General features: G+C 42.6%; 2 protein-coding genes across 2 annotated transcripts in view; one reads left to right on the top strand and one right to left on the bottom strand.

Annotated features, from left to right (window-relative positions):
• Positions 1-10,035: 10,035 nt before the first annotated feature.
• On the top strand, positions 10,036-27,071 carry NRIP2 (nuclear receptor interacting protein 2). Its single transcript, XM_001372898.4, has 6 exons — positions 10,036-10,890; positions 14,006-14,158; positions 21,495-21,577; positions 21,743-21,861; positions 22,104-22,156; positions 22,521-27,071. The coding sequence occupies exons 1-6, from the start codon at positions 10,549-10,551 to the stop codon at positions 22,611-22,613; spliced, it is 843 nt and encodes a 280-aa protein (XP_001372935.1). The 5' UTR covers positions 10,036-10,548; the 3' UTR covers positions 22,614-27,071.
• Positions 23,985-27,150, bottom strand: part of ITFG2 (integrin alpha FG-GAP repeat containing 2) — a 29,552-nt gene continuing 26,386 nt past the window's right edge. The window contains exons 11-12 of the mRNA XM_001372914.4: positions 26,087-26,260; positions 23,985-25,995 (exon numbers count right to left, since the gene is read on the bottom strand). Of these exons, the coding sequence (XP_001372951.4) occupies positions 25,892-25,995; positions 26,087-26,260 (278 nt within the window). The 3' untranslated portion in view covers positions 23,985-25,891. The remainder of the gene's footprint in view (positions 25,996-26,086; positions 26,261-27,150) is intronic.

Below are 27,150 nucleotides of genomic sequence, written 5' to 3'. Positions count from 1 at the left end.
ATATTTGTACTTTTGGTGATCTGATCTAAATGGGCAGATCTTCATACTTCACTTTTAAGTACCCTGTTTGCATTTTTTTGATTGAATCTAAAAATAGGCTGGTCTCCATTCTTAACTTTTAAGTAGGGTGTTTACGCTTATGGGGATTAAAATCTAAAAATAGACATGAGTTACAATTTAAATCTTCACAATCAGGGAAGAGCTAAGTATCTTCATTGTTACAATCAGGGGAGAGCCAAATCCAATCTTCACAGGAGACATACTCCCTCTTTCAAGGAGACAGGACTTGGCTATCTCCCCCCAAAAGGAAGAGAAAGGAAGAACAATCTTCTCCCTCTCAACCCCAATTCCCTTTCTCTCTCCATCATCCTTATTCCCCTTTAAGCCCTATATTACAGATAACCAGGGCAGGCATCACAGACCAAAGGGGAAGTGGAAGATCAATCCCTTTGAACCTGTAAAGCCTTCCAGGGAGCTACTAGTGGCTGAGACCAACATTAGTCTACTGAAACTCCCAACCAGGAACAAACCTACAGAACCAATCCTGAGTTAGGAATTTTTAGAGCTCAGAGTAGGAGGACAGTAATCAGAATTTTCCTGGAATCAATAGACAATCAGTAAACATTTATTAAGTGACTGCTATGTGCCAGGCACTGTGCTAAGTGCTGGGGTTAAAAAGAAAGATATAAGACAATTCCTTCCCTCAAAGAACTCATAATCTAATGAGAGGAAACAGCAAATAAAAAAACTGAAAAACATAGGATGAAGAGGGGATGATGGGGGACAGGAAGAAGATGAAGAAGCCCTGGTAGCTGGGGTAGAAAATGATCTGAGGAAGTATAAGTTTCAGAGTTGATTTCATCTAAAAAATTGATGAGTTTCTGGAGATTAGGAAATCTAGGAGGTCAGCAAGATAGGAAATGATGAGGGTGAATTTCCTGAATGCCTTCTTTTAAAGTCCAGACTTTATCTTCTCCAATCAGAGAGATGGATGGGTCCCAAGAGCAGGAGGTATGGAGGAGATGTGAGTTTTAAAGTTGAATTCATCTCACAGAATGATGAGTTCCTGGAGATTATGAAATCCAGGAGGACAGTTGGATGGGAAATCATTTGACTTTGAGCCTACTGAAAGCCTGCACCTCTCCAAAGTTGTGAAAGCAGCAGAAGGATGTAAGATTAAAGAAGCTCAAGAGAGATGTTCCCCTGAAAAATGTGCAGAGATTAGTTCTAATGTAAGGTCAAAAAGTTGCCTAGAAGAATGAACAAATTAAAAAAAAAAAGAAAAAAAAACTTGACCAAAAAGAGCTACTATGGTGACAGAAAAGTTTAAGACAGTGATGGCAAACTTATGGCAAGGGTGCCAAAGATGACACAAATAGCACTCTCTGTGGGTACTTAGTCCCTGTCCTTCCCCACCCCTCACCCTCAGTTTGTTACTAGAAAGGCAGAGGGATTCAAGCAGAGCTGCTCCCCTCCCCCTCTCCACTGTGCCTGATGACAATTTTTCACATCCCTCACCCTTTGGCCCAGCAGCCCAATGGGAGCTCACAGAGGTTGAGAGGTGAGCGGCTCATAGGTGGCAGAGCTGGAGGGGAGCAGAGTGCTCAGTCCACATACCTCCCTCTCTCTGTACTTGTTGAGGACATTCCTCACTTTACCCACTACTCTACCCAACAGCCCAAAATGGTAGTGCTTTCTCTCTCCCCTGTATGGGGTAAGGGGATAACAGGGCATACCCAGTATGTGGGGGGTGGGAGAGGGGCATAGCACATAGTCTCTGTGGAGGTGGGCACAGCACTCAGTCTGGAGTTTGGGGTTGGGGCAGGGTCCAGCACTCCAAGGTTTGCTATCACTGGTTTAAGACAAATCCAAAAAAAGAAAATGACTCAAAAATATAAGCAAAGCCTCAGAGTTATATATTCCACTTGGATATAACTCCAACCAGAATGCCTAGAAGAGTAAAAGCAAGCATATAAAAAAAAGAGATTAAAAAAATGTTTTCAAAGACTAGAGTGGTAGAGAAAAAAAATGGGATAAGAAATGAGTGCTATAGAAGAAAGACAAATGGTTCTAGGTAAGGTAGTTTTGTATTCTATGAAAATGCTTGTCCCTTACCTGGGCACAAGATGGGTAGAGATTAGTGGGTGGGCAGTGTATCCATACCTCCATAGATGTGGCCTGGAATAGCCACTCAGCATGCAATCATTATCTCTACCACCAGGTGGTACTCCTATACCAAATCACCAGACCAGGCTATTCACAAGTGAAAATAGTTGATTTTGCAAAGATTTTCTTTCTTTCTTTCTTTCTTTCTTTCTTTCTTTCTTTCTTTCTTTCTTTCTTTCTTTCTTTCTTTCTTTCTTTCTTTCTTTCTTTCTTTCTTTCTTTCTTTCTTTCTTTCTTTCTTTCTTTCTTTCTTTCTTTCTTTCTTTCTTTCTTTCTTTCTTTCTTTCTTTCTCTCTCTCTCTTTCTTTCTTTCTTTCTTTCTTTCTTTCTTTCTTTCTCTCTTTCTCTCTTTCTTTCTCTCTTTCTCTTTCCTTCTCTCTTTCTTTCTCTCCTTCTTTCTCTCTTTCTTTCTCTCTCTCTTTCTTTCTTTCTTTCTCTCTTTCTCTCTTTCCTTCTTTCTCTCTCTCTCTTTCTTTCTTTCTTTCTCTCTTTCTTTCTTTCTTTCTTTCTCTCTCTCTTTCTTTCTCTCTCTCTCTCTTTCTTTCTCTCTTTCTCTCTTTCTCTCTTTCTTTCTTTCTTTCTTTCTTTCTTTCTTTCTTTCTTTCTTTCTTTCTTTCTTTCTTTCTTTCTTTCTTTCTTTCTTTCTTTCTTTCTTTCTTTCTTTCTTTCTTTCTTTCTTCTTTCTTTCTCTCTTTCTTCTGTATCCAGACTTCATTTTTTACCCACTAGCTACCTCCTTACCTAGGAGGTAAGCATGAGTTGGTTAGCATTCCCAGACTCCCAGTGCTTGCTTATATTCCAGATCTAGACTAGACCTAGGGTTTAATATATAAAAATCATTCTATGATAGTTCATTAATTTATTAAAGCTGGATTACTTGTCTTACTTGTCCCTATCACAATAAAATGTTTATCTTTTTCTCAATTTTTGTGTGAACCAGAGTCAAAAATGGAGCAGTGACATGGTGCAGTGGATAGAGTACTTTGTCTAGCGTAAGGAGGACTTATCTCCCCAAGTTCAAATCTAGCTTTGACCATTTACCAGCTGCATAATTCTGGGCAAGTCATTTAACGCTGTTTGCCTCAGTTTCTTCGTCTATAAGATGAGCTGGGGAAGGAAATAGCAAACCACTTCAGTATCTGCCAAGAAAACCCCATTGAGGTCACAAAGAATCAGACATGACTGAAACAACTGAACAACAATAGCAAACGATATAGATTAGAGCAATAATAATTAATAATTCAATAATAATTATATAGATTCAAACATGTTTCTTGGATGTGGGGTTGGTGCTGAAATTTCAAAAGCAAATGTTGTGAAACTTCTTGGGAGCATTAGTCTCCCCTTTTCCCCTCCTCTTCCCTCTACTTAGTCCAAGAGAAGATGAGGAAATACTATGCATTTAGGGGGCTGGGCAGGATTTTCTTAGAAGTTTAGGTCTAGAAAGAGAGAAGGGGAAGAGTGCCAAGGGCTGTGAACTAGAAAACAGCAATAAAATTCATCTGAAAAAATAAGTGGTTAAGATTCTCAAGGGAAATAATGAAAAAACATGTTGAAGGAAGGATCAGTTAGTTGTCAGTATATACAACAAAGCAGCTATCATTACATCTATTCAGTAGAAAAGCAATACTAAAAATTGATCAGCGGCGCAGAAAGGTACATAGTACATAGACGCCAAGGTAGTAATATAGGGTGTAATTATTCTCCTGATTTTGCCCACCTCTGGGAGTCAGGGATGGACCAAGGCTAGGTCAGACCCCTCAGCCTGCCCTGCTTGACCAGACTAGTTTTTACCTAGCGATGAGATAGGCTGTGTCTACTCAGTCTAAATGCTGAAATGTCCATATTAATCATCTTTTCTATTCTATGGTTAATTTAACCTTCTGTTAATTGTTGAATGACGTTTGAGAGTGCCTATTTTTATTCCAATGTTCAGCCTGAACTAACAGGTTATAAGACCGAGTCAGAAACACTCCTAACATCCCCACAAGGGCCGATGGGTCTAAAATCTTGACAGCAGTATACTTTTTGTGACAACACATCTCTGGAAACTAAGGGGGTGCCTAGAAATTAGGGAATTTGTATAATATAAATGGAATGGAATATATAACTCCAATTGAATCGCCTGCCAACACTGGAAGGGGGAAGGAAAGAGAGGAAGGGAAATAAGTTTAATCAAGTGACTTGGGAACATTTGTGTGGAAATTAATTGTTCCATGTAATTGGTAAAAAAAAATGAAAAATTATTAAACAATAAATTAATGTAATGGAGGGTTATTGCACAATAAGAGATGCCCAGAGGGATGGATTCACAGAAATTTGGAAAGAATAATATGAACTCAGAAAAATCAAGAGAATAATTGCACAGACTAAATAGTTATTAAGTAAAACATTCAAACAACTTTAGAAATTATCAGTGTAATAACCAATGAAGGCTACAGAAGACTGATGGTTTGTTTCTTGTCTCCTTATGTAGAGATGATGGACTAGATATACAGAATGAAACAAATGATACAAAAATAGGCAAAAGATATCCCTGTCCTCAAGGAGCTCACAGTCTAGTGGGGCAGATAAACTAACAAATATGTACAAACAAGCTATACACAGTGTAAACAGGAAATCATTAAGAGAGGAAAGCCAGTAGGATTAAGAGGGTCCTGGATGGCTTCTGTCGATGATGGGATTTTAGTTGGGATTGGAAGGAAACCAAAGAAGACATGGAGTAGTGATGAGAAAGGAGAGCATTCTAGGCATCGGGAACAGCTAGAAAAAATGCCTGAAATTGAGTGTTCAAATGTCCTGATTGTGGAACAGTAAGGAACCTTGCTGGATTGAAGGGTACCTGACAGGGAGAAAGGTGAAGGATGACTGTAATGGTAGAAGGGTAGGTTATGAAAGGCTTCAAATGTCAAACAGATCCTTTTGTATTTAATCTCGGAGGCAATAGGGAGCTACTGTAGTTTACTAAATAAAGCATGACATGTTTGGACCTACACTTTAGGGAAATCACTTTGGTGACTAAATGGGGAATAGATAAGAGTGGGAAAAAAGTGGAGGAAGAAAAATGCCTGAAATTGAGTGTTCAAATGTCCTGATTGTGGAACAGTAAGGAACCTTGCTGGATTGAAGGGTACCTGACAGGGAGAAAGGTGAAGGATGACTGTAATGGTAGAAGGGTAGGTTATGAAAGGCTTCAAATGTCAAACAGATCCTTTTGTATTTAATCTCGGAGGCAATAGGGAGCTACTGTAGTTTACTAAATAAAGCATGACATGTTTGGACCTACACTTTAGGGAAATCACTTTGGTGACTAAATGGGGAATAGATAAGAGTGGGAAAAAAGTGGAGGAAGAAAGACCTTTTAGCAAGCCAATGCAATAGTCCAGACTTGAGGTGATGAGTGCCTGTACCAGTGCAGTGGCAATATCAGAGGAAAGAAGGAGGCATACTCAGGAGAGGCAGCAAAGATGAAATAGATAGGTCTTGACAGTAGATTGATTATATGAGGGTGAGAGATAGAGAGGAGTCAAGGGATAACAGCTAGGGGGTGAGGCTGAAGGTCTGAAAGGATGATATTGCCCTGATGAGGTCAGCAGAGAACTGAGGGCAGGATAAATATATTTGAGAATCATCAGCATGGGGATGGTTGGTAATTAAATCCATGAGAGCTGATGAGATCACCAAGACAAAGAGTATAAAAAAAGAAGGGAAGATGCAGGACAGACTTCCCTGCAGCCAACCACTCACTTCCAACCCAAGCAATATGAGACCTAGTCCCCCCGAAAAAAAACAAAAACAAAAAATGTACAGGAAAAAACACTAATATGTTCAATGATAGGTAGTTAGATGAGGGAATAGTTTTGAAAAATATTTAATTTATTCTATACTTTAAAAAGCATAATCTGTATGTAATGGTTCCATTTTTATTCTTCATGTATAGAAATATATTATTTATGTAATTCAGAAAGACAAAAAAATTATTTTTTAAAGAGGTAGTGCTACTCCTGCAGGGGAGGGCCAGGAAAAGGGTGACCAGCCCTCCTCCGCTTCATCCTACACCACTTCTAGAGGAAGAACAATAGAAGAGAATTGTATGTGAAATGCTAAACTCTAACATATAGCGCTTTGAGAAAGCATAAAGGTGTGTTCTGCTCACATAAGTTGTGTATATCTACATGAGCTCTCTAAACACATAAACTAGCAGTTTTGGGAGAAGCATTGATATTTCTAGGATAGTACTTAACCTCTCCTAAGGGAGGCTTTGATTCCTGTTTTTTCCCCCCTTTTAAACATCATTTTATTTGGTCATTTTTTGATTCCTGTTTTGAGGGGAGCCGATGAAAGGGGCTATGAGGTATTCTCCTATGAAAGAGGACCAGATTAAAATTATATCTTTCTATCCCCAATAATATGTTCAATATTCAATGTATTCAATGTTCAATAATAACATTTCAGGTCTAGGGCCATGTTGTTGTTGTTTTTGGGTTCAAAAAGTTACTTTCCTGGAGATGGGAGGTCCTGAGTTCAAATATGTCCTTAGACGCTTCCCAGTTATGAGACCCTGGACAAGTCACTTGACCCCCATTGCCTATCCCTTACTGATCTTCTGCCTTGGAACCAATACTTGGTATTGATTGTAAGAGAGAAGGTAAGGATTTAAAGAAAAATCTACTTTCCTCTTAGATGAAGAGGAACGTTTTCCAGGTGTCTACATTAAGGCTTAATGTGGGAGTAGAAACACAGAAGAAAAACACATGACTTATCATTTATCCCTTGTTTATATGGATATATGATTTGGGATTTTGGTTCTATGGTAAAAATGAATAATATGGAAATAGGTATCAACTGATAACATTTGTACAGCCCAGAAGAATTGCTTATCAGCTCTGGGAGGGGGGAGGAAAGAGGGGAGGGGAAAACTAAATCACGAAAACATGGAAAAATATTTTAAAAATAAATAAAAAACTTTAAACCCAAAAGTAAAGTCACACAGCTAGGAAGTGTCTGAGGCCAGATTTAAGCCCAAGTCCTCACAATTCCAAACCTGGCACTCTATCTACCATACTACCTAGCTGCCTCCTCCCCCATCATTGACTTTTTTTTTGTTTAATTCAAAGATATGTTATTTCCCCAAATACATATAATAATAATTTTCAAAATAAGTTTTTCAAAATTATAAGATCCAAACCATCTCCCTCCTTTCCTTCCCTCCCCCAACTCAGAGATGTGGGCAATCTGATCTGGGCTATACATGTATTATCATATCACATCATTGACTTTTAAAAGGTCATGAAGAGGGGTAGCTAGGTAGGACAGTGGATAGAATGCCAGGCTTCAAAAACAGGAGGTCCTGGATTCAAATCACTGCCTAGCTATGTGACCCTGCTCAAATCACTTAACACCATTTACCTAGTCATTCTCACTCTTCTGTCTTAGAATTGATACTAAGTGCAAACATCAACAACATGGAAATAGGTTCTGATCAAGGACACAAGTAATACCCAGTGGAATTGTGATCCGCTATGGGAAGGGATAGGGGGAGGAGGGTAAAGAATATGATTCTTGTAACCAAGGAAAAATGTTCTAAATTGACTAAATAATATTAAAAAAAAAAAGAATTGATACTAAGACAGAAGGTAAAGGTTAAAAAAAAGAAGAGGTTTTTTTTTTAAAAAACATTATTTTATTTGGTCATTTTTATACAAAAAAGAAGAAGTTTTGAAGATCAGGATCATAGGATCAAAGTAAAAAGATTGGAGAAGGGCAAATGTTATCCTACTTTTTCACAGAAAGAAGTCAATGGAGTTCACAAACTATAGGCTAATGAAGATCATTTTAATTCCTGGCAAATTCTAGGAGGTATTGTTATAGGGATAGTCAGCATTTAGAAAAAGGAAGTGGTAGTTACAAAGAGTAAGAATGGGCCATCTTGGACTGACTGATTTCTGCTGCTTTTCATAGTCACTAATGCTACATAGTTTACTTCCACTTTAGTAAAACATCTGATAAAATCTCTCATGCCATTCTTGTGGAAAAGATTGAGAGGTGGGTTAGTTGATAGAACAATCAGAAGGATTTGGAAATGAGTCAAAAGCCTGACCCAGAAAGAAGTCATTACTGGTTCAAGGTCAACTTGGAAGGAGATTTTCAGTGATGTGTGACCTGTGCCTTTCCCTGTACTGTCTGACATCTTTTTAATGTTGTGGGAAACGTCAAATGACATAGAATTAGGAAAAAAAGCTAAAACAATGGATAATTGAGTCATGATTCCAAAAGACAATGACACATTAGGAGACTGGACAAAACTAAATAGGATGAAGAAAGGATAAATGCAGGGGTGTGCTCGTAAATGTTTAACAACTAGATTTCCAATGATAATAATTGTAAGTAGGGGACATTTTAAAGTATAATCTGAATTGACATTTTTCCATCCTCAAATCTAGAAAATCAAGGAAATAATAAATCAAATCCTCATTTATTTGATTTACCCAATTCCAATTCACAGGGAAATTTTGACAATTGGCTCCACCATATCCCAGAATAAACATTTCACAGTTGGGTTCAAGAAATCAACCTCACAAGTAAAAGTTGTGGATGCCTAGAAATTCATCTGCAAAAATACTGGAGACACTGAAAATTCAACTCTTCTAAAACAACTCATTTTATCTCTGGCTTCCCATTTTCTTTCAAGGGTACCAATATCCTTTTAGTCATTCAGATTTAGAGCCATCTTCAGCTCCTTAATTTCCCTCATCCAGTCAAACAAATCAGTTGTCAAGTCCTGTAGTTTCTCTCCCCATAATGTCCCTTAGGTTTATCCTCTTCACCAACATTTGTTGTTTTCCAGTCGTTTTGGTTGTGTCTAAAACATCTTGACCCCATCTGGAGTTTTCTAGGCAGAAATACTGGAGTGGTTTGCCATTTCCTTCTCCAGTGCATTTTACAGATGATAAAACTGAGACAAATAGGGTGAAGTGATTTGCCCAGGACCACACAGCTCATAAGTGTCTGAGGATGGATTTGAACTCAGGAAAACGAGTCTTCCAGTGCTCTCTAAACTGTGCCCCCTAGCTGCTAACACTACAACCAGTATACTTAATTCAAGTCTTCCTCACCTATTGCTTAGACTACTGCAATAACTGAAATAGTCTCCAGTGCCTGTACAGAGCTGTCAAATTAATATCCTCAACCTTAACTATGCCACTCCCCTCCCTGATTTAGAAGAGCTAAAGGGTTTCTGTTATCTCTAGGATAAAATGCAAACTCTTCTGTCACTGAAAGCTCTTAACAATGTTACTCCATCTTTCTTTCTAGAATGATTTCACATTATTCACACTATGTTTCCAACTAGCCAACTTTGCAAAATATTTTATCTTCTATGTCTTAGCAAAAGTTGTCCCCAATGTGTGTAAACGCTCTTCCCACCCCACTTTGCCCTCCAGTTCAGATATCTAAATTCAAATCTGGTCTCAGACATTTGCTAGCTGTGTGACCCTGGGCAAGTCGCCTAACCTTTGCCTCAGTTTTCTCAACTGTCAAATGGAGGTTAAAAAAGGACTTACCTCCCAGGGTTGTTATCAGGATCAAATGAGATAATAGTTATAAAGCACTTAGCACAGTGCCTGGATCTTTGAAGGCAGAGACCGCCCCCTCCCATCTCTCTTTGTCTCCCCCAAGGCATAGCACAGCACCTTAGGAGCCAGGGGCTACCTAATATAGACTTGGTGAATGGAGTTGACATCTGCTTAGATGAAAAAAGGAAAGAATGGAGGCGTCATCTGTCTTCTTCAGACACATCCCTAGGGGTGGAATGAGGAGTGGGGGTGGGGAACAGGAAGACCCTCCCCTAACTCTTTCCTTCCTAGAGTTACTAAAAAGCATCTCGGGAAGAGCTCAAGTTCCCCTCACCCGGTCCCTGCAAAGGGCCGCGCTGGAGACACGCACGCACTGGTACCCAGCCCCGACAGGGGAGGTCACTTGCGAATAGCCGGGCAAGAGCATCCCAACAGGTTTTTGGAGTCCCCCCTGGCCCTCCGGCCCCTCCTCCCACCTCTCTTCCAAGCCAGCCCACCTGGCCGGTGCCCAGGAAACAGAGGCTCTGGACGGACTGCTGCTGCCGCTGCTGCCGCCGCCGGCTGCGGGGCGCCCCAGCCCTCCCTCTCTCTGAGGCTGGGTTTTTCCAGTTGGAGCCTCCCTCCCTCTACTGCAATCACTGGAAGCCACCGCTGTCGACCGCGGCTGCTCCTGCACTTTATTTATTTATTTCTTTGCTCATTTCTTTCCTCTGTTCCTGTCCCCGCGGACCCCCTCTGGCCAGAGAAAGAAGCGCTGCAGTCCGGGAGAGGGACCTAGAGAGGAGCCTGCAGTAGGGGCGGGGGATGGATGGGTGAGAGACAGAGATTGTGCGTGAAGAGGCAGGAGAATCCCAGAGCTGGAGGGGAACTGGAGGCAGTGGAGAGCCCCCGAGAAACCTCCACGCATCCCCTCCGTCCCCTGGCTTCGCAGCCGGAGCCACCCCCTCCCCGAGCCATGAGCGCCACTAGACAGAAGGCTGGAAGGAGTGACGGCAACATAAACCGGAGGGAGCAGGAAACTGAGCTCCGGGACAGAGCCAAGCTGAGCCAGGAGCGGCGGCTCAAACAGGCTACCCAGTTCGTCCACAAAGACTCGGCTGACCTCCTCCCCCTGGATAGTCTCAAGAGGCTTGGCACCTCCAAGGATCTGGTGAGACATCCCATGCCCCTACCGTGCCCCTGCGCCATGGGTCCTTTGCTTCTCGGGTCCAGGAAGAGGCCAGGGAGCATCTCCAAAGGAGAGGGGACCGCCGGACCTGCTCTCTGGGATTCTCCCCTTACTTAAAGTAGGGATGGGGCAATCCCGCCGACTTTGGGGCATGCGCTTTGCCTATTTATCAGGAGTCCATCGGGATGTGCCCTGTATTAGGGAGCAGGGTAGGGTCTGATTCATTATCCGGCATCTCGCCTTTGACCCTAATAATTTCAGGCTAGAGAAAGGAGAACCCAGTCAAGTGGAGGGGCACTAGGAGGTGTAGAGCCTTGAAGGAGGGGGAGATGCCTTCTAAGATGGAATGCCCCTGGGGATGCCTGGAAGCTTGGGATCAGCAGAGGGGAGGGAGGAATACCAAGGAGAAGGTGGGGGACTGGCCAGTTCAGGGAGGCCATTTCTGCTCTCTCCTGAGTTCCCTAATGACCTGTCTGGCTAGGCAGCAAGCCGCCTTTTTCATCCCCTCCCTCCTGGATATCAGAGTTTGGGTTTCTGTCATTTGCTGAACTAATTGGCTTCCTGGCTTTTCCTTTCTTGGTTAGTCCTCATCGTTTCTTCCCAGGCTCAGAGGTATTATTCTCTGCTTACATTCATCTCCCAGAAGAGACATCTTGGAAGCTGCAGATTTTAGTGGGGAGGCAGCTGAAAGGGGGTGGGGAAGGGGTTTCTCTGCTCTTTTTATAAACCAGGAAGAAGTTAGCTTTGGAAGCTGTGAGAAGTCTATGTGGACAGGATGCTAAGGATCGAAGGACTGAACCCTGACTTATGACTATGTCTAGTCATGAACCATGACTGAACCATGACTATGTCATGGGGATTAGAAGGAAAAATCATACCAAAAGAGCTAGAGGGGGCAGCTGAATGACTCAGTGGATGGAGAGCCAGGCCTAGAGACACAAGAGGTCCTGGGTTCAAATTTGGCCTCAGGTACTTCCTACCTGTGTGACCCCGGGCAAGTCACTTAACCCCAATGGCCTAGCCCTCACCACTCTTCTGCCTTGGAATTAATACACATTATCAATTCTAAGGTGGGAGAGAGAGAGAGAGAGAGAGAGAGAGAGAGAGAGAGAGAGAGAGAGAGAGAGAGAGAGAGAGAGAAAGGAGAGAAAGAGAAAGAGAAAGGAAGAGAGAGAGAGACAGGGAGAGAGGCAGAGAGAGAGACAGCACAAGAAGAGGGCAAGGATGAGGATGATGGAATCACATGTATGGGAGGGCCAGCCCCCTCGATGGGAAAGCAGAAAAGAAAAAAGGCACACTGCTCCCTCTGCTCCTATCTATATCTCTATGCAATTGCCCTGGAGATGTCACCAAATACCTGGAAAAACTGTCAGAACAATTAAGAGCAGGGATCCTGTGTGTTCTGTATCAGCCTGGTGATCCAACTGACCCCTTCTCAACAGTGTGGTTGAAGGCAAAAATGAAATTCATACCATTACAAAGGAAGCCAAATGTATTGAAATATACATTTAGTAAAATGTGAAGAAGAAAAAAAAAGCCTCTGTTGCCAGATTCCATGTTAAGAAGCCTTGCCTAAAAGGTTCTGGTGGATGAGGGTCATCTCATGGCAGTTTCCTCCTAAAGGAGTCTAAGAAAATAAATGTTTCTCATGGCCCTTCAAACTCTAACCCCGTCTTTGCCAGCAAAAGGCTCCGGCTTCCTGCTTCTGGGATGTAAGCCAAGAACCTTAGCCCAGAACTGCTGCCAAGTCCCAAACCCTGATTGTGAACCACTCCTGTCGTGGACTTTCTCCCTCCACCCCCCCCCCCAATCTCTTTTAGCCACCAAAAGTCGCCTCAAAAAAAGGTGAGAGGATTCAGATTTCAAACCAGTACGGCCATTCTTTATAGAAACAGAAATTGCTGGTTGTTGGGTGGTTTAAGTTGGAGCCAGAAGGAAGGGATGAAGCTGCTTAGACTGACTCGTTTTTCCCCCAGAGAAGGGGTAGGATGCCCATTTATCCTATCAGAAATGATCCTGTTCTCTTAGCCTGGGGAAGGCTTATTTTGTTGGGGGGGTTCAGTCTGGTTCTGAGACTTCATAAAAGCAGGGATCTTCTTCTACCCTTGTAGACTGGCCACTAGGATAGGCAAATTCCTGTAAATCATAGAATCCAGCCATCCTGCTAACAGCTTTCAGACAGTAAGTAATTACAACCAAAGGGGAACTGGCCAGCTGATGAAGCTCTGGGCCTGGAGCAGCCCCTCACTCCCAGAAGTTCTCTTAGCCTCAGGACATTCTTTTGCAGAGAAAGTTGGGAAGAAGAAAAAGACAGCCTCTCCTCTCTAGATAGCCTGGGATGACCTGAACTGTAGTCAGCCATGGGAAAAGGGCCCCAGCCTCTGTGGGAAAGGTGGGAGGAGAAAGTCTGGGAGCTAGAAAGAAACAACTCTGCTGCCAGCCCCCAAAAGCTCTTTGCCCTTTTCCCAGAGCTAGTTGGGCTGTCAGGGAGCAGCCTCAGGGGCCTCATGAAACCTTGGGAAAGATAGTCTCTCGAAGAGCTGGGCAAGGAGAGCAGGTGAAGGAGAGGAAGAGCGAGAGGTGGGAGAAGGGACCCACCAGTCTCTTCTGCTTTCATATTGTTCCCCAATAGCTTTAAGAACTCAAAGGGAAGGCGAAGGGGAGATGGGGGGAAGGAGAATCTTTCTAGTTTAGGGGAACCTCCTTCTTGCAGAAACCCTACAAAGCCTCCAGAGATGATCCCTCAACTAAAAACCTTCTTATCTCGTTAGCCAGTTGGGCCATTGAGATGACAGAAGATTCTTCTTCACCCCTTTTTCACTGCATTCTCTCCCAGTCCCGCTTTACTTGGTTTTGTCTCAGTAAGGCCTGAAGAGGGAGTGCGTTTTGGTCCTTGGATTCACTGGCCTCAATGGCCAGGTTTTAGTTTATTGTGCATCCCAGGAAGCTCCATCCCTTTCCTATCTGGCGATCTCCATTCCTTATTCTCTCCTCATCATCCCTTTTCACATCTAGCCTTGGGAATGGGGTACGGTTGGGTATGGGAAGTCCCAGACCCTGCATTAACTTTTGTCCAATTGCCTCATGGCGGAGCCAGCAGCCACACAGCGTGATCCAGCATCGCTTGATGGAGGGGAACCTGAACCAGTTGCTGGGGAAGTCCCCCTTGGCGTGGGGCCCAGTGCAGGAAGCAGATAGTGGGAAGAAGACCAACAGAAAGGAGACCCCAGCTCTTCTTGTTCACTGCAAGGTGAGGGGTACCTTGACTATCATCATGGAAACTAGAAGTGGCTCACCCCTCTTTTCTTCTGGACCTCCAGGAGGTTTAGAAACTCCTCAGATTTTTCTCTTAGCCTAGACTCAGGAGATGGAAGGCTTTTCTTTCTTCTCTGCCTCTGCCTCTCCTGACACCACCATTCCTGATGCTTCCCCTTTTGCCCTAATCAAACCCATAGAGACAGCTAAGTGGCCCTATGGATGGAGTGTTGGGCCTGGCATCAGGAAAGCCTGGGATCAAATCTGGCCTTAACTATGTGACCCTGGGCAAGTCACTTAACACAGTGTGCCTCAGTTTCCTCATTTGTAAAATGAACTGGAGAAGGAAATGGCAAACCCTTCCAGTACCCTTGCCAAGTAAATCCAAAATGGGGTCACAAAGAGTCAGACATGACTGAAAACAACTGAATTGGGGAACACATATGTATATATACTGTTAGGGGGATTTTAGGAAAGGGGAAAGGATTTATACACAAGGGAAAATCACATTTAAATAACTTGAGTTTATTAACAGAGAAGGGGAAGATGTTGGGGAAGAAATAAAGGGAAGGGTAGCCTCTGACTTTTTACCCACCATATTTGATTATCTAAGCTTACATGGTCTAACTATCTTAACTAAAGACTATTAAGAATAAATCCCACAGTAAACCCAGAATCTCACACACAGAGTCAGTGGTTGGTCAGGTATCAGGAATCCCAGTTGTGGTGTCCTCAGATGGTCCCAGCAAAGTAGAGGTCTTTTCCCCAGTCAATCGGTCCACCAGGAAGACTGGAGATTTTCCTCTCTCCCTCAGCCAATTGATCCTCAAAGGCGAGTTGCTTGATAGGTGGTTTGTTCAGGGAGTCTCGGCTACACACCTTCCTTCTTCCCTTTCAGCTCCAGACTGAGTCAGTTGGAAACTGCTCCTTGGAACTCTGACCCAACCAGCTCATGAAAGATTCTGTCTTAAGACCTGTCAATCATTCTTGCAACTTCTGCATTCCCTTGCGACAGTCCACCTATGCATGTATAAGTGAATATTATATACACATATAATGTTATTGCACGAATAGTCTGGTTTTCATTTGTGAATTGTTTTCATGTGTGTGTACCCATGTGGATACAGGACTGTGTGTGTCCTCATTTTGGAAGGCAGGGTTATATATATCTATACAAAAAATATGTATGAGTGTAGAGATATGGATGGGATACTTAGACTTATCCTTTGACATTTTTTAAATAGCTCTCCTTCCCATCTCCCTTCTTTGAGAAAAAGAAAAATTGTAACAAATGCATCATCAGAAACAAATTCCCACCATAATATCCCTGCAAAAATGGGTTTGGTTCTGCCCTTTGAGTTCATTGTTCCCCTGACGAGAGGTAGTCTTTGGCAGCAGCCCTCTGCAATTCTTAAGTCTTTCAGAGCTGTTTGTCTTTAGAATGTTGTTGCTAAATAGTTTTCCTGGTTCTACTCACTGCATTCTGGATCAGTTTATATAAACTTCCCAGTTTTTTTGTTTTTTTTCTGAAACAGTAGTTTTCATCATTTCTTCCAGCACAATAATATTCTATTAGGATTCACATGCTGTAATGTGTTGGATCATTTATTTTCCAATTTTATCAGTTGTGTTGATTGGATGTGTGGACAGTTGGAGCTTAATAGATATGTAGAAGGCACTATCCTAGTCTCTGAGCATACGGAGGTGAAAAAGATGATGTGGGACTGGAGCTCAGGAGAGAGATGAGGGTCAGGTCTGGAAGTCATTAGCAGAACAAGAATTCACCCCATATGAGCTCATGACGTCACCGAGAGATAGTTTTTGCCTTCAAGGAGCTTACAATTCAACAGGAGAGTAAACATGTACAAATTTTGTAAACTGGGACGAATAAAGAGAGGCTTGAAAAATTGGAGGACAGCTCTCTTCTAACTGAAGAGACCAGGGAAGGCTTCATGGAAGAGGTGGTACCTGGGAAGGAAGGGAAGGATCTTAACAGGCGTCCATCACAGCCATAGGAGATGAAATGAAGGAATGGCTCATACACCTATAAACAAAATATATAGAATATATAATCCATGAAGGAGAATATTGTGAAGTCAGCCTGGAAAGATAGTCTGAAACCAGGTTGTGGCCTATTTTGAGTGCGAGAGCAAAGAATGATATTTTATCCTGTAAACACTGGAGAGTCACTAGAGATTTTTTTTAACATTATTTTATTTGGTCATTTCCAAGCATTTTTCATTGGAGACAAAGATCAGCTGATGCGCGATTACACTGGATATCACAAGTGTTCTTGATTCGAACCCATTTCCATGTTGTTGGTATTTGCATTAGAGTGTTCATTTAGTCTCTCCTCAGTCATATCCCCTCAACCGCTGAAGTCAAGCAGTTGCTTTTCCTCGGTGTTTTTACTCCCAGTTTGTCCTCTGCTTGTGGATAGTGGTTTTTTCTCCTTGGTCTCTGCAGATTGTTCAGGGACGTTGCATTGACACTAATGGAGAAGTCCATTACGTTCGATTATACCACAGTGTATCAGTCTCTGTGTACAATGTTTTCCTGGTTCTGCTCCTCTCGCTCTGCATCACTTCCTGGAGGTTGTTCCAGTCTCCATGGAACTCCTCCACTTTCTTATTCCTTTGAGCACAATAGTATTCCATCACCAACATATACCACAATATGTTCAGCCATTCCCCAATTGAAGGGCATCCCCTCGTTTTCCAATTTTTGGCCACCACAAAGAGTGCAGCTATGAATATTCTTGTACAAGTCTTTTTGTCCATTATCTCTTTGGGGCACAGACCCAGCAGTGCTATGGCTGGATCAAAGGGCAGGCAGTCCTTTATCGCCCTTTGTCCCTAGAGATTTTTGATCAAAGGAATTCAGAACTAGATATTAGCAAGATTTCTTTGATAGATAAATATTACAAAGTCTTCACTACTAGTGGTGGTAGAGAGGATGGACAGCTGGAGTCAGAAATATCTGAGTTTGAATCTTGTTTCACTTATTAGCTGTGCAATCGTGGACAAGTCACAACTTCTATCAAATGGGATTAATAATAGCATCTACTTACCAGAGTTATGGTGCCAATCAAATGAGATGATATATGTGTGTGTGTGCATAGACCAAAGCACTATGTAAATATTGACTTTTTTTTTTACTGAAAAATAATTCAAAGTTCCTGTCGCTATTTATTAATCTTGTTTTGGGAAATGTGGTAGGCTCAAATTAAAAAAGGTAGCTGTAAAACAGTCCCTGCCCTCTGGCGGTTTACCATTTGACCCAGAGAGGCATGCATAAAAGCATCCCGGTTCAAAGCAGATACCAGGGGAAAGCACTTGCACATCTTCAGTGGCCCAGGAGGTGATGATGGGAATTTGCCCAGGTGGGTGCCAAGCCCAGTAGATGCTCTTTCAGGATGGCGTCCTGGCAGGAGCTAAAGCTGCCAGCCTGCTGCTGGTCAGGAGCTGATGGTTGTAGGTGCCAGAGTGGGTTGCGGAGGAGTGGGGTAAATGATAACTAGGGTTCATACAACTAGAGGAAAAGGAAGCGCCATACTGGGGCGGTGGAGCCAGCATCCCAGCCGGAATTACTCCAAAGGCTCCCCACACAGAAAGCTCTGGCTCTCTTGATAAAGATTGAGAGTGAATTGGGTCAGGAAAAGGCTGCACTAACAGGTTATCAATTAGCAAGCTTGGGCGTGAAGTTTAATGGGCACTCTTTGAGGATTCATGCAAGAGAAACAACTGGCATGAACCCTAAATTTAACCCCTTCCAGGGCTTAAAAAAAAGCAGCGCTAATTTGCTGGCATGAGTTCCTAAGCTGGAATCTGTGGAGAGATTGCAGGTGGTCCACAACTATTTTTTTCCGTAGCTTTTTGATAATTGTGTTTCAACACAACCAGTTTCATTAGTAATTCTATGTCTTTTTATTCACGTAAGAACACTATTCTGAGGCATTCATCGGCTTTGCCAGACTGCCAAAGGTTGGGGGGCTGGAGGGAAGGGAGGGCATGACCTAAGACAGGTTAAGAACCCCTTTGCTAAGAGGCGGAGCTCTTCCTGTACTATATACTCTCCTGTACCTGCCTGGAGGCCAGAGAGGCTGGGCAGTATTATCTGGATGGAGCACACATTGAACCTGGGCTTCAAACAGTCACTCAGAGCACCACAGGAGAATGGCTTTGAGATGTTCAGACATCATGTCAACATCATTAGCTACACTACATGCAGAGCCTTCTACAAGGCTGGCTCTAAATGTCTCTACTCAGGGGGCAGCTGAGTGGCTCAATGGATGGAGAAGCAGACCCAGAGATGGGAGGTCCTAGGTTCAAATCTGGCCTCAGACACTTCCCAGCTGTGTGACCCTGGGCAAGTCACTTGACCCCCCATTGCCTAGCCCTGACCACTCTTCTGCCTTGGAGCCAATACCCAGTATTGAGTCTAAGGGTTTAAAAATAAATTAAAAAAAATAATAAATGAAATGTCTCTACCCAATGGCAGGACAACTCAGGTGGTGTTTCCTCTACGTGGAAGGGTACCTTTAAGGACACCCTGTACCTCCTGGCAGAATCACCAGTGTTTGAACGCTCTCTGTTGGCAGCTGTTGGATTCAGCTCTGCATGCCCATTCCTCCAAACCTGCCCTGCTTTGAAATGAAGAGCTGTCAAACAAGGTTTTCACAAGTTGACTTGGATTTCTCCTCCAGTTTCTTTTGCTGCTGTCTACACTTAAGTCCTGAAATGCACGTGGCATGATCTATTACTCATGATCTATTACTCATGATCTATTACCCATGGCCTTTGCAAGTCAGACACTAGAGTTAATGTCCTTACCAGAAGACAATCCAGCCTCACAGTTGCCTGCCATTTAAGGTCTGTTCTTTCTAAATGAAAAGACTTCAGCAACATGTCAGCATTAAGGACGGGGAAGGGCTTTTGATGTTAAACAGGGGAGCTTACATTGAATCCTACAAATAATAGGGAGCCACTCAAGTTTGTAGAGGAGAGGAGAATATGGTTCATTAGAGCTGCTCATTAGGAAAAGCTGTGTTGACTCCGGCATGGATTGGGCTGAAGAGAGAAGTAAGGCAGGCCGACCAGCTAAGTTATTGCAGTAGTCCATGTGAGAGAGGACATGATGGGGGACGGCTTGTGGATGGATAGGAGACGAAAAGGGAGGAAGGGGGGGGCGATTGGTGACGTGGAGTGAGAGTGAGGAGGTGGAAGCGGACACTAAGGTGACAAACTTGGGTGACTGGAAGGACGCTTGTGTTCCCAACAGAAATGGAGACATTTGGAAAAAGTGAGGCTGTGGGGGAAAGAGAAGTTCCGTGCTGGACAGATTGACTTTGAGATATCCATAGGACGTCTGGTTGGAAATGTCTCGTTAGCGATGTGGAACTGGCACTCGTGGCCCAGGAAGTGGTGAGCGGGTTGCTCTGAGAAAAACTTGGAAGCACTTAAATGAAGTGATGCAAAGGGGAGTAAGCAGACTGTACACAGGAACAGCAGCAGCATTGTATGCAACTGTGAATGACTTGGCTATTTTCAGCAATATAAGACAACTTGGAAGGCTTTGTGATAAAGAGTGCGATTCACCTCTAGAGGAAGAACTAATGGAGTCTGAATGTAGATGGATGTGTACTCTTTGGGGCCATGTTTTCTTTCACAACATGCCTCATGGGGAAATGTTTTGCATGACTGTACATGTATAATCTATATCAGATTGGAGGGGGGAATGAAAGGAGACAGAATTTGGAACTCAAAATTAAAAAGAAAAGATTGTTAAACATCATTTTTACATGTCATTGGAAGAAAATTTTGTAACTATAACAGTTATAAAACCGTATGAGAGGATGTCACCAAGAAAGAATGTAGCAAGAGAAGAGGAACAGAGGACAAAACCTTGTCTAAAAGACAAGATGTGTATGATGAACCAGGAAGGAAGACTGATAAAGAATGCTCAGAAAGGTGGGAGAATCAAATCAGAGCCCCATCACTAAAACCCATAAAGGAGATAGTTTTTAGGAGGAAAGGGTGTTCAATGGTATGAAATGCTACAGAGGTCAAGAAGGATGTGGATTTAGAAAATGCACTCAACAAGTCACTTGCCTAGCCTTTACTCCCCTTCTGTCTTAGAACCAATACATAGTATATAGTATTGATTCTAAGACAGAAGGTAAGGGTTTAAAAAAAAGGAAAGGAAAGGAAAGGAAATGCCATCCACCATGGCAATCACCCAATCAGTGATAACAATGGGGGGGTGAAGTTTAACTGGTGTTTCTGATTCCAGGTCTAGTGACTTATCCATTGAGTCACTTAGTGAGATGGTCTTGTTGAGAAGAGCCACCTCTTCATCAGAGGCTGAAGTAAAGGAGAATGTAGGGATGGTATTAAAGGGCTGTGAGATGTAGAAGATCAATGGCCATTTTCTCAATAAAGCACCAGTCAGGCAAGGTTTGTGAGGGTCGGGGAAAGGGTAGTGTAGGAGGCTTAAGGAGAGAAGGTTTGGAACAGCTTCTCTGGAGAGTAGGATAGGAAATCCACTGGGGAGGAGTCAAAGGATTGCCCTTCTACACCGAGGGCCCAGTTAGTGTTGTTGTGGGTGATGGCATCCTGTGTAGAGCTAGATAAAGTAGAGGAGTAGTCAGGGGAATTGAGGAGATTCAGGAAGGAAGTTTTGGTATTTATTGTTTGGGTATTTAATGGAACATCAATACCATATATGTCCAGGAATTGGAGAGGAAAGGAAGATGAGCAATGATGATGGCCTGGAAGTAACAGCCACCAAGATTGATAATGAGTTATAAATGTGGATGGAAAATTGTCAAAGGAGGAGAGGTTGCTAAGTGGGGCTGGCAGAGAGAAGTGACTGATGGTGGGTAAATCAGGAAGTATCTGTGGCAAATGAGGAACTATGTATGTGTGTGATACCCATATATGTAAGAGATTGAACTCTTTCATATCTGCAAATGTATCTCCCTGACCTTAGAACTTCCCAATATGAAATCTTTCCCAGCACTTCATTCTTCTTCCCAAATGAAGATCCTTTCTCCATTTTCCTAAAGATCCTTCTTCCCATTTTTTTTGTCTCAGAAATTTCTAAATTTGTGATGAGATGGCATTTAATTCTGTCCCTTGTCCCCATCCCACCCCTTTATATGTACCAGTCCTGGCTTTCCCATTTTAGTCCCCCCCCCTTTAATTGATAATTAAATTAAATTCCTCCATCCTCTTCTAAAAAGGGCACTGATTTGACAGGGGATGAAGGCAAAGGGAAGTACCTGGGGCTGATTCCAACTCATTCAGTCCATTTGGATTCTTCTTTCCCAGTGCCGGGACCAAGTATTAAGAGTGGCAGTGGATACAGGAACCCAACACAACCAAATCTCTGCTAAATGCCTCAGTCGCCTTGGGTAAGAATGGGATTCCTTGATGGTATGGGGGGTACCTAGCAGGTACACCATAGTCTCAGCTACTTTAGGACACCAGGAAGTAGACAGCAGACCAAATGTTTGGAGGGAGGGAGGGCTGGATGAGTGATAATGGGGTTAGCCATAACCATTGCTTCTATACCACAGGCTAGGGGAGGGGACCCTAAAAGCCCCAGGTGGAAAGACTCCTGGTCCCCTGACCCATGTGGAGCAGCTGGAGCTACAGTTAGGGCAAGAGATTGTGGCGTGCTCAGCTCAGGTGGTTGGTAAGTTTTGATGTTATCGGCTTCTCTGCCTTTTCCCCTCTTCTGCCATTCTCTTTCTGTGCCCCCCCCTCCCCAATATCACTCCAGGAATTATGCTTCCCACTTCCTAGCAGAACAAGCAGGGCACTCTGCACTCCCACTGCCCCATTCTTTCATGACATTTCTAGACCTGGGTAATGAGTTAAGAATTGATACTCATGAGGTTCCTGCCAGCATTTTCTATGCCCCTTCCATTCCTACAGATGATGAGAGTCCTGAATTTTGCCTGGGACTACAGACACTGATATCTCTTAAGGTAAGACACAAGAGGACCATCTGTTCCATAGCTCCTGGTGCTTGAGTTTATGCCCTGGGAGAAGAAATAGGGATACGGGAGGTGCTGGTGAGAAAAGTCCCAATTAGGAATCAGAATTTCTAGTTTCAAAGTTAAGCTTTACTTTCCTCAGATATGATAGTGTTTCCTGTCCTGCTTTCTCCTGAGTAAAATAGATAGGGGAGCCTGGATCCCTTCTTGATCAGAATTCAGAGTAAGAAGACAGAGACAGATGATACTTTTAAAACAGAGATTGGAAAGAAGCTGTGGGGGGGTGTAGTTATCTTGTTTCCTGTAACTTCTCCATGTGCTGCCTCAACTTCCACCCCTTTCTCTTTCCTAATAGTGCTGTATTGACCTGGAGCATGGTGTCCTACGGCTGAAATCCCCATGCCCAGAACTACCATTCCTGCCATTCCATCAGGAGCCTGGCCAGTGACAACAACCACAGTCTATCCCTGGGAGAAAATGCAATGCCTTTGGGAAGAGTCATGGGCAGTGGGAGTGCTGCCTACCACCCAGACCCTTGTTCACATGTCCCATCTGTCCTTGTGTATTCTTCTTTGTTCTTTCACCAACTTATATGAGAAGGGTCGCACCCTAAATAGATTGGAGGAGCAAGGAAATAAAACCTTTAGCAACTATGGATTGGGAAAGAATTCATGACCATACAAAGGCTAGAGAGAATTACAGAAGATAAAATGGACAGTCCTGATTATAAAAGCTGAAAAGTTTTTATACAAATAAAATTAAAAGGGGAAAAAATGAACAGAGAAAAAAACCTTTTTGGCAAGTTTCTCTAATAAAAGTCTGATTACAACCTACCTAAAGATCTCATTCAAACATAAAAATAAGATCAAAAACCATTCTCAAAGCTATGAACTGGAAATTCTCCAAGGAAGTAATTCAAGCTTTCAATAGCCATAGCTAATCAATAATAATTGGAGAAATGCCCTCCCTTTTCCAGAAGACAGTTCACAGAATCAGTCTTTTTTCCTATATCTACCTTTAATCCTCAAATGGCTTTCTCTATCTTTTTACAAAGGAGAGAGCCTTAGGACAAGGATGTCCTGGAAAGAATAGTAAGGCAACATGGGGCACAGGGCTTGATATTTGAAGTAGTGACTGAATTGACTTGTGTAAAGACTGCTAGGTCCCCATCACCAATTCATAATGCCTCAGTATCTGCCACCACAGTCTTCTTGTGCCTAATGTCTATGACCCAACTGCTATATATACCTCTTAGTTTCTTCACCTGGGCCTGCTCTGACACTCTGGGGGTCTCCAATCCCTCTGATACTTACCCTTCCAACTCCTTGTATATCAGCTCTTTAATAATTGTTTTTTCTAGTGTGCCAACCCCCCCCTGCCCTCTCTCATGCCTGTCATTGACCTTATGTGAACCCCTAGATTTTCCTGAAGTATAAACTCACTTGTAGTTTTACCTTTTCACCCCTCAACTGTTTTTGTGCCCAGTAAGAGTTTTGGGGTTAGACATAATTGTTATTGGTTTTTTATTAATGACTTGTTCTTTACACTATAGCCATTTCTTAATATACTCTCTCCCCTAAATGCCCACCATGGACTTCCCCTTTTAACAAAGAAAGCCTTTAGGTAAAATCCACCCAATAAATTGGCCATCTAATAGCTTTGACCCTATGCCCTATATTTTACCCCTCTATGGAAATTTGGGAAGAATGTTTCTTTATCACCAAAACTCATTACTATAACTAATCTATTTGGCAGCATTTTTCTGTGACTTCTCTTGCATTGTTATAGTCACTGTGTATGTGGTTCTTTTGGTTCTGTGTTTTGTCAGTTCGCACAAATCTTCTTTATTCAAATGTTTCACATTGGCTGTTTCACATAGTACAAACAATATTCAATTATATTCAAATTCTACAACTTATTCAGTCTTTTCAATTCCAATTGATTGGCAACCATTTTATTTCCAATTTTTTTGCTGGTGTTTTTTTTTGCCACCACAGAATGCTAATGTGATTATTTTGTATGTTAATATGAGAGCTTTCTTTCTGTCATTAACTTCCTTAGGGTCTATGCTTAATAGTGGGGACACTGGAGCAAAGGGTTTGAACAGTTCAGTGACTGACTGCCCGGTCTTACTCTGGGGAATATTTCTCTCCTTAAGCACAAGAGATGGGAGTGGAAGTCCCTAGCTTTAACCTTGGGGTTCCATCTAATTGTGGCAGGACTCTATCCCTTCTATCCTCCATTTTGACCTCCTTAAACCTAGAGTTCACCTGCCCAGAATCCTAATATGTTTCCCTGGCTGGGAAAAGAATCTCCCTTGCTTTCACTTTCTCTGCTGAAAAAAAGTCAGGCCCCAGAGTGCCTTTCTGGATGGTTGTTTTTCTTCTCCTAAAACATGACTCATAGGGTAGGGAAAGATGCGACACCAGCTTACAGGCTAGGTTAGGTAGGAACTGGATCTCCTTGGTTCTTGGGATCATTCCCCTGCCCCCCCATTCTCTTGCCACGATTGAGGTGGATTAGAACTCCCTTTCCAAACCCTCCAAAACAACAGACAAGAGCTCATTAAATGACAATCTTGTCTTATTCTTGGTCTCAAGTCTCGAATATTCCCTTCAATCTAATTTTCCAGTGCCTTCTACTTCCATAGTCTCTCCCTGTTCCTTTTCCTCTGTCTGCTTCTTGCTGCTCTTTGTCAGGTCCTAGTCCAAAAGTCTCTTCATTGGAATAAACCCTGTTTCTCTAATGCAGTCTTTTCTGGCTGCCTCTTACCATTAGCCCTATCTTTGCTAGAAGAAGCCCAATAATTAAGGCAATGCTCATGAAACACTGTGCAAACCTTAAAGTACTACATAAATGCCACATGTTGTTATTATTATTATTTCTCTCTCCTCAGGGAACTGGAGAGAGAATGGAACTTTGATTCCATCTGGTTGATATATATAGTATAATTAGGGCTGATTAATGGGAACAGTATAATCCAAAAGGAAAATGAAGAAAGCAGACAGGCCCAATCAGGCCTAAGAAGTTACTCTAATAGACTCCTACGATGAGGTGCTGCTCAATTTCTAAAAGCCACCTTCAGGTTTTAAGTGGTGATTTTCCAGGTGAATGGCCCCTCACAGAATTTGGAAGGAGGAGAAAGGAAGAGTGGCAAAGTCTATAACCTTGACAAAAACCTTAACAATACATGTGACCGAGGGCAAATCATTTACAACTCCCTGGGTGTCAGTTCTCTCATCTGTAGAATGAGAGGACAGAACTAGATGGTCGCTGAGGTCCCTTCCACTTCTATGATCCTATGAACATGGCTCTGGTAAGGAGTCAGGTCAAATTATTTTTTCTATTTTCAGCTAAACTTTCTGCCACAAATATGCTGTCTCTTTCCCTCTCTGCTCCAAGTCTCTGTCTTGGTTATGTGGGAAGAAAAGTATCAGAGATGCTCTAAAGATGAACATAAATAAGATACATCTCACTCTTTGCAAAAGTGTTAGAAGAAAGAAGATGCATTTCCGCTAATTATCATTAATGATACTGTGCCAAGAGTCACTACATAAAAAGTATCATTCAGGATAGGATTTCCAGTCAATGAATTGATGGTGAGGAAGCCAGGGAAGGCCACAGTTGAACTGCTGTCATGGTGGTGCCAAGTCTCTGCATCACTCTATTCTGATCATCTCCATGTTGGAGAAGGAAGTCCCTCATACCCTGGGAAGGCATCTCTGGTTAGGAAGGCTCTGGGTTGCTTGAAGGATTATCTGGGTGGGATTCATCCGGATAGTAAAGTGTCTGATGGATCAGTGCTTGGACTGCAGGGAGGTCATCAGGATCTGGGGGCAAAAGAAGGACCAACAGGAAGCCGGTTGACACTGGGGCACCCAGAGAGCCAGACTTCCCATCTTTGCTTGCTTAAGGACTCACCCACACCCAGCTCCTGTAGCAGGCCCCGGTACTCGGGCTCAGCCTCCAGCACCTTCACCAGATTGGTGGACTCCATTCGCTCAAGCAGTACATCCCAGTATATGTAAATCTTCTGGTTGAAGGTCACATATACTAAGCAGGGGCTGTTCTGACCTCCTTTGCAGGCATATAGGCCTGAGGGTAGAGGGTAAAGGAAAAAAAAGTTTAATGCTTCCTGCCCACAAATGAGAAGGTAGGGAACAAGATCTTGGGATTCAAATGGACAGTTTTACATCCTCTCTCAGATACTGAGCAAAGAGAGGCAGTTGGCTCTCTATTTTCTTTCTGTTACTCCTAAGCTACTACTAAAAACATTATTATGAAGCATTTGAACCCAATTTGCAAATATCTCCCTGCCTGGATTGGACAGCAACAAACAGATCAGCTGAAAAAAAAATGCTTTTTGAAGACTTTTCTCACTTAAATGATAGCACTTGAGTAGACTAAGGGATCAGACTTGGAAGATATAATCAGAAACTCCCAGTCTGCACTTAAATCACCAGGTTCTTCTATGGCATTAGCTCCTTCCTGGAATGATAGTCTTGTAGGTCTTGAATATGTGCTGAGGATATATTATTTTAAGTTGCTGCTTCAGTTCACTAATTAGTCTTTAACTGGCCTGTTGATTCCCAATATGTTTAACTTAGAAATAAGTAGAACAATTTATCATTCAGATGACTCAATTCATTTCTAACCCCTAGTTCTAGACAGGACAGTATCTTAAACCATCCCAGAGAGATAAGATTCTATCCCATGATTAAAGCTATCCAGGGAAGATTTCTAAGATCCTTCTCGGTCAATCATTCTATGTCTTACGACCTTCTCTGTAATGAAGCTTTTCTGGATGTTTGCTGTCTAATCTTCAGACTGTAGCTTCTAATTCTAATCCTTCAATGGAAATGGAAAATGAAGACCATTCTTGAATAAAACTATCTGTGACACAATACCATAAATCCAGTTTTCTATTATATCTTAATTACATTTTATAAATAATAGCTTGCTTCCCTGTCTGGAGGCAAGAAGGG

This window comes from Monodelphis domestica, chromosome 5 (assembly GCF_027887165.1).
Source record: "Monodelphis domestica isolate mMonDom1 chromosome 5, mMonDom1.pri, whole genome shotgun sequence".
NCBI classification, from domain to species: Eukaryota; Metazoa; Chordata; class Mammalia; order Didelphimorphia; family Didelphidae; genus Monodelphis; species Monodelphis domestica.
This window is presented reverse-complemented; position numbering and strand designations above follow the sequence as displayed.

What these genes read in the sequence shown, in the direction of transcription:
- NRIP2 (XM_001372898.4), top strand. Translation starts at nt 10,549, where the DNA reads ATGGGTGAGAGACAGAGATTGTGCGTGAAGAGGCAGGAGAATCCCAGA. An exon ending in CTCTTCTTGTTCACTGCAAG is followed by an intron (nt 14,159 to 21,494) that starts GTGAGGGGTACC and finishes CTTCTTTCCCAG; the next exon opens with TGCCGGGACCAAGTATTAAG. An exon ending in GTGCTCAGCTCAGGTGGTTG is followed by an intron (nt 21,862 to 22,103) that starts GTAAGTTTTGAT and finishes CCATTCCTACAG; the next exon opens with ATGATGAGAGTCCTGAATTT.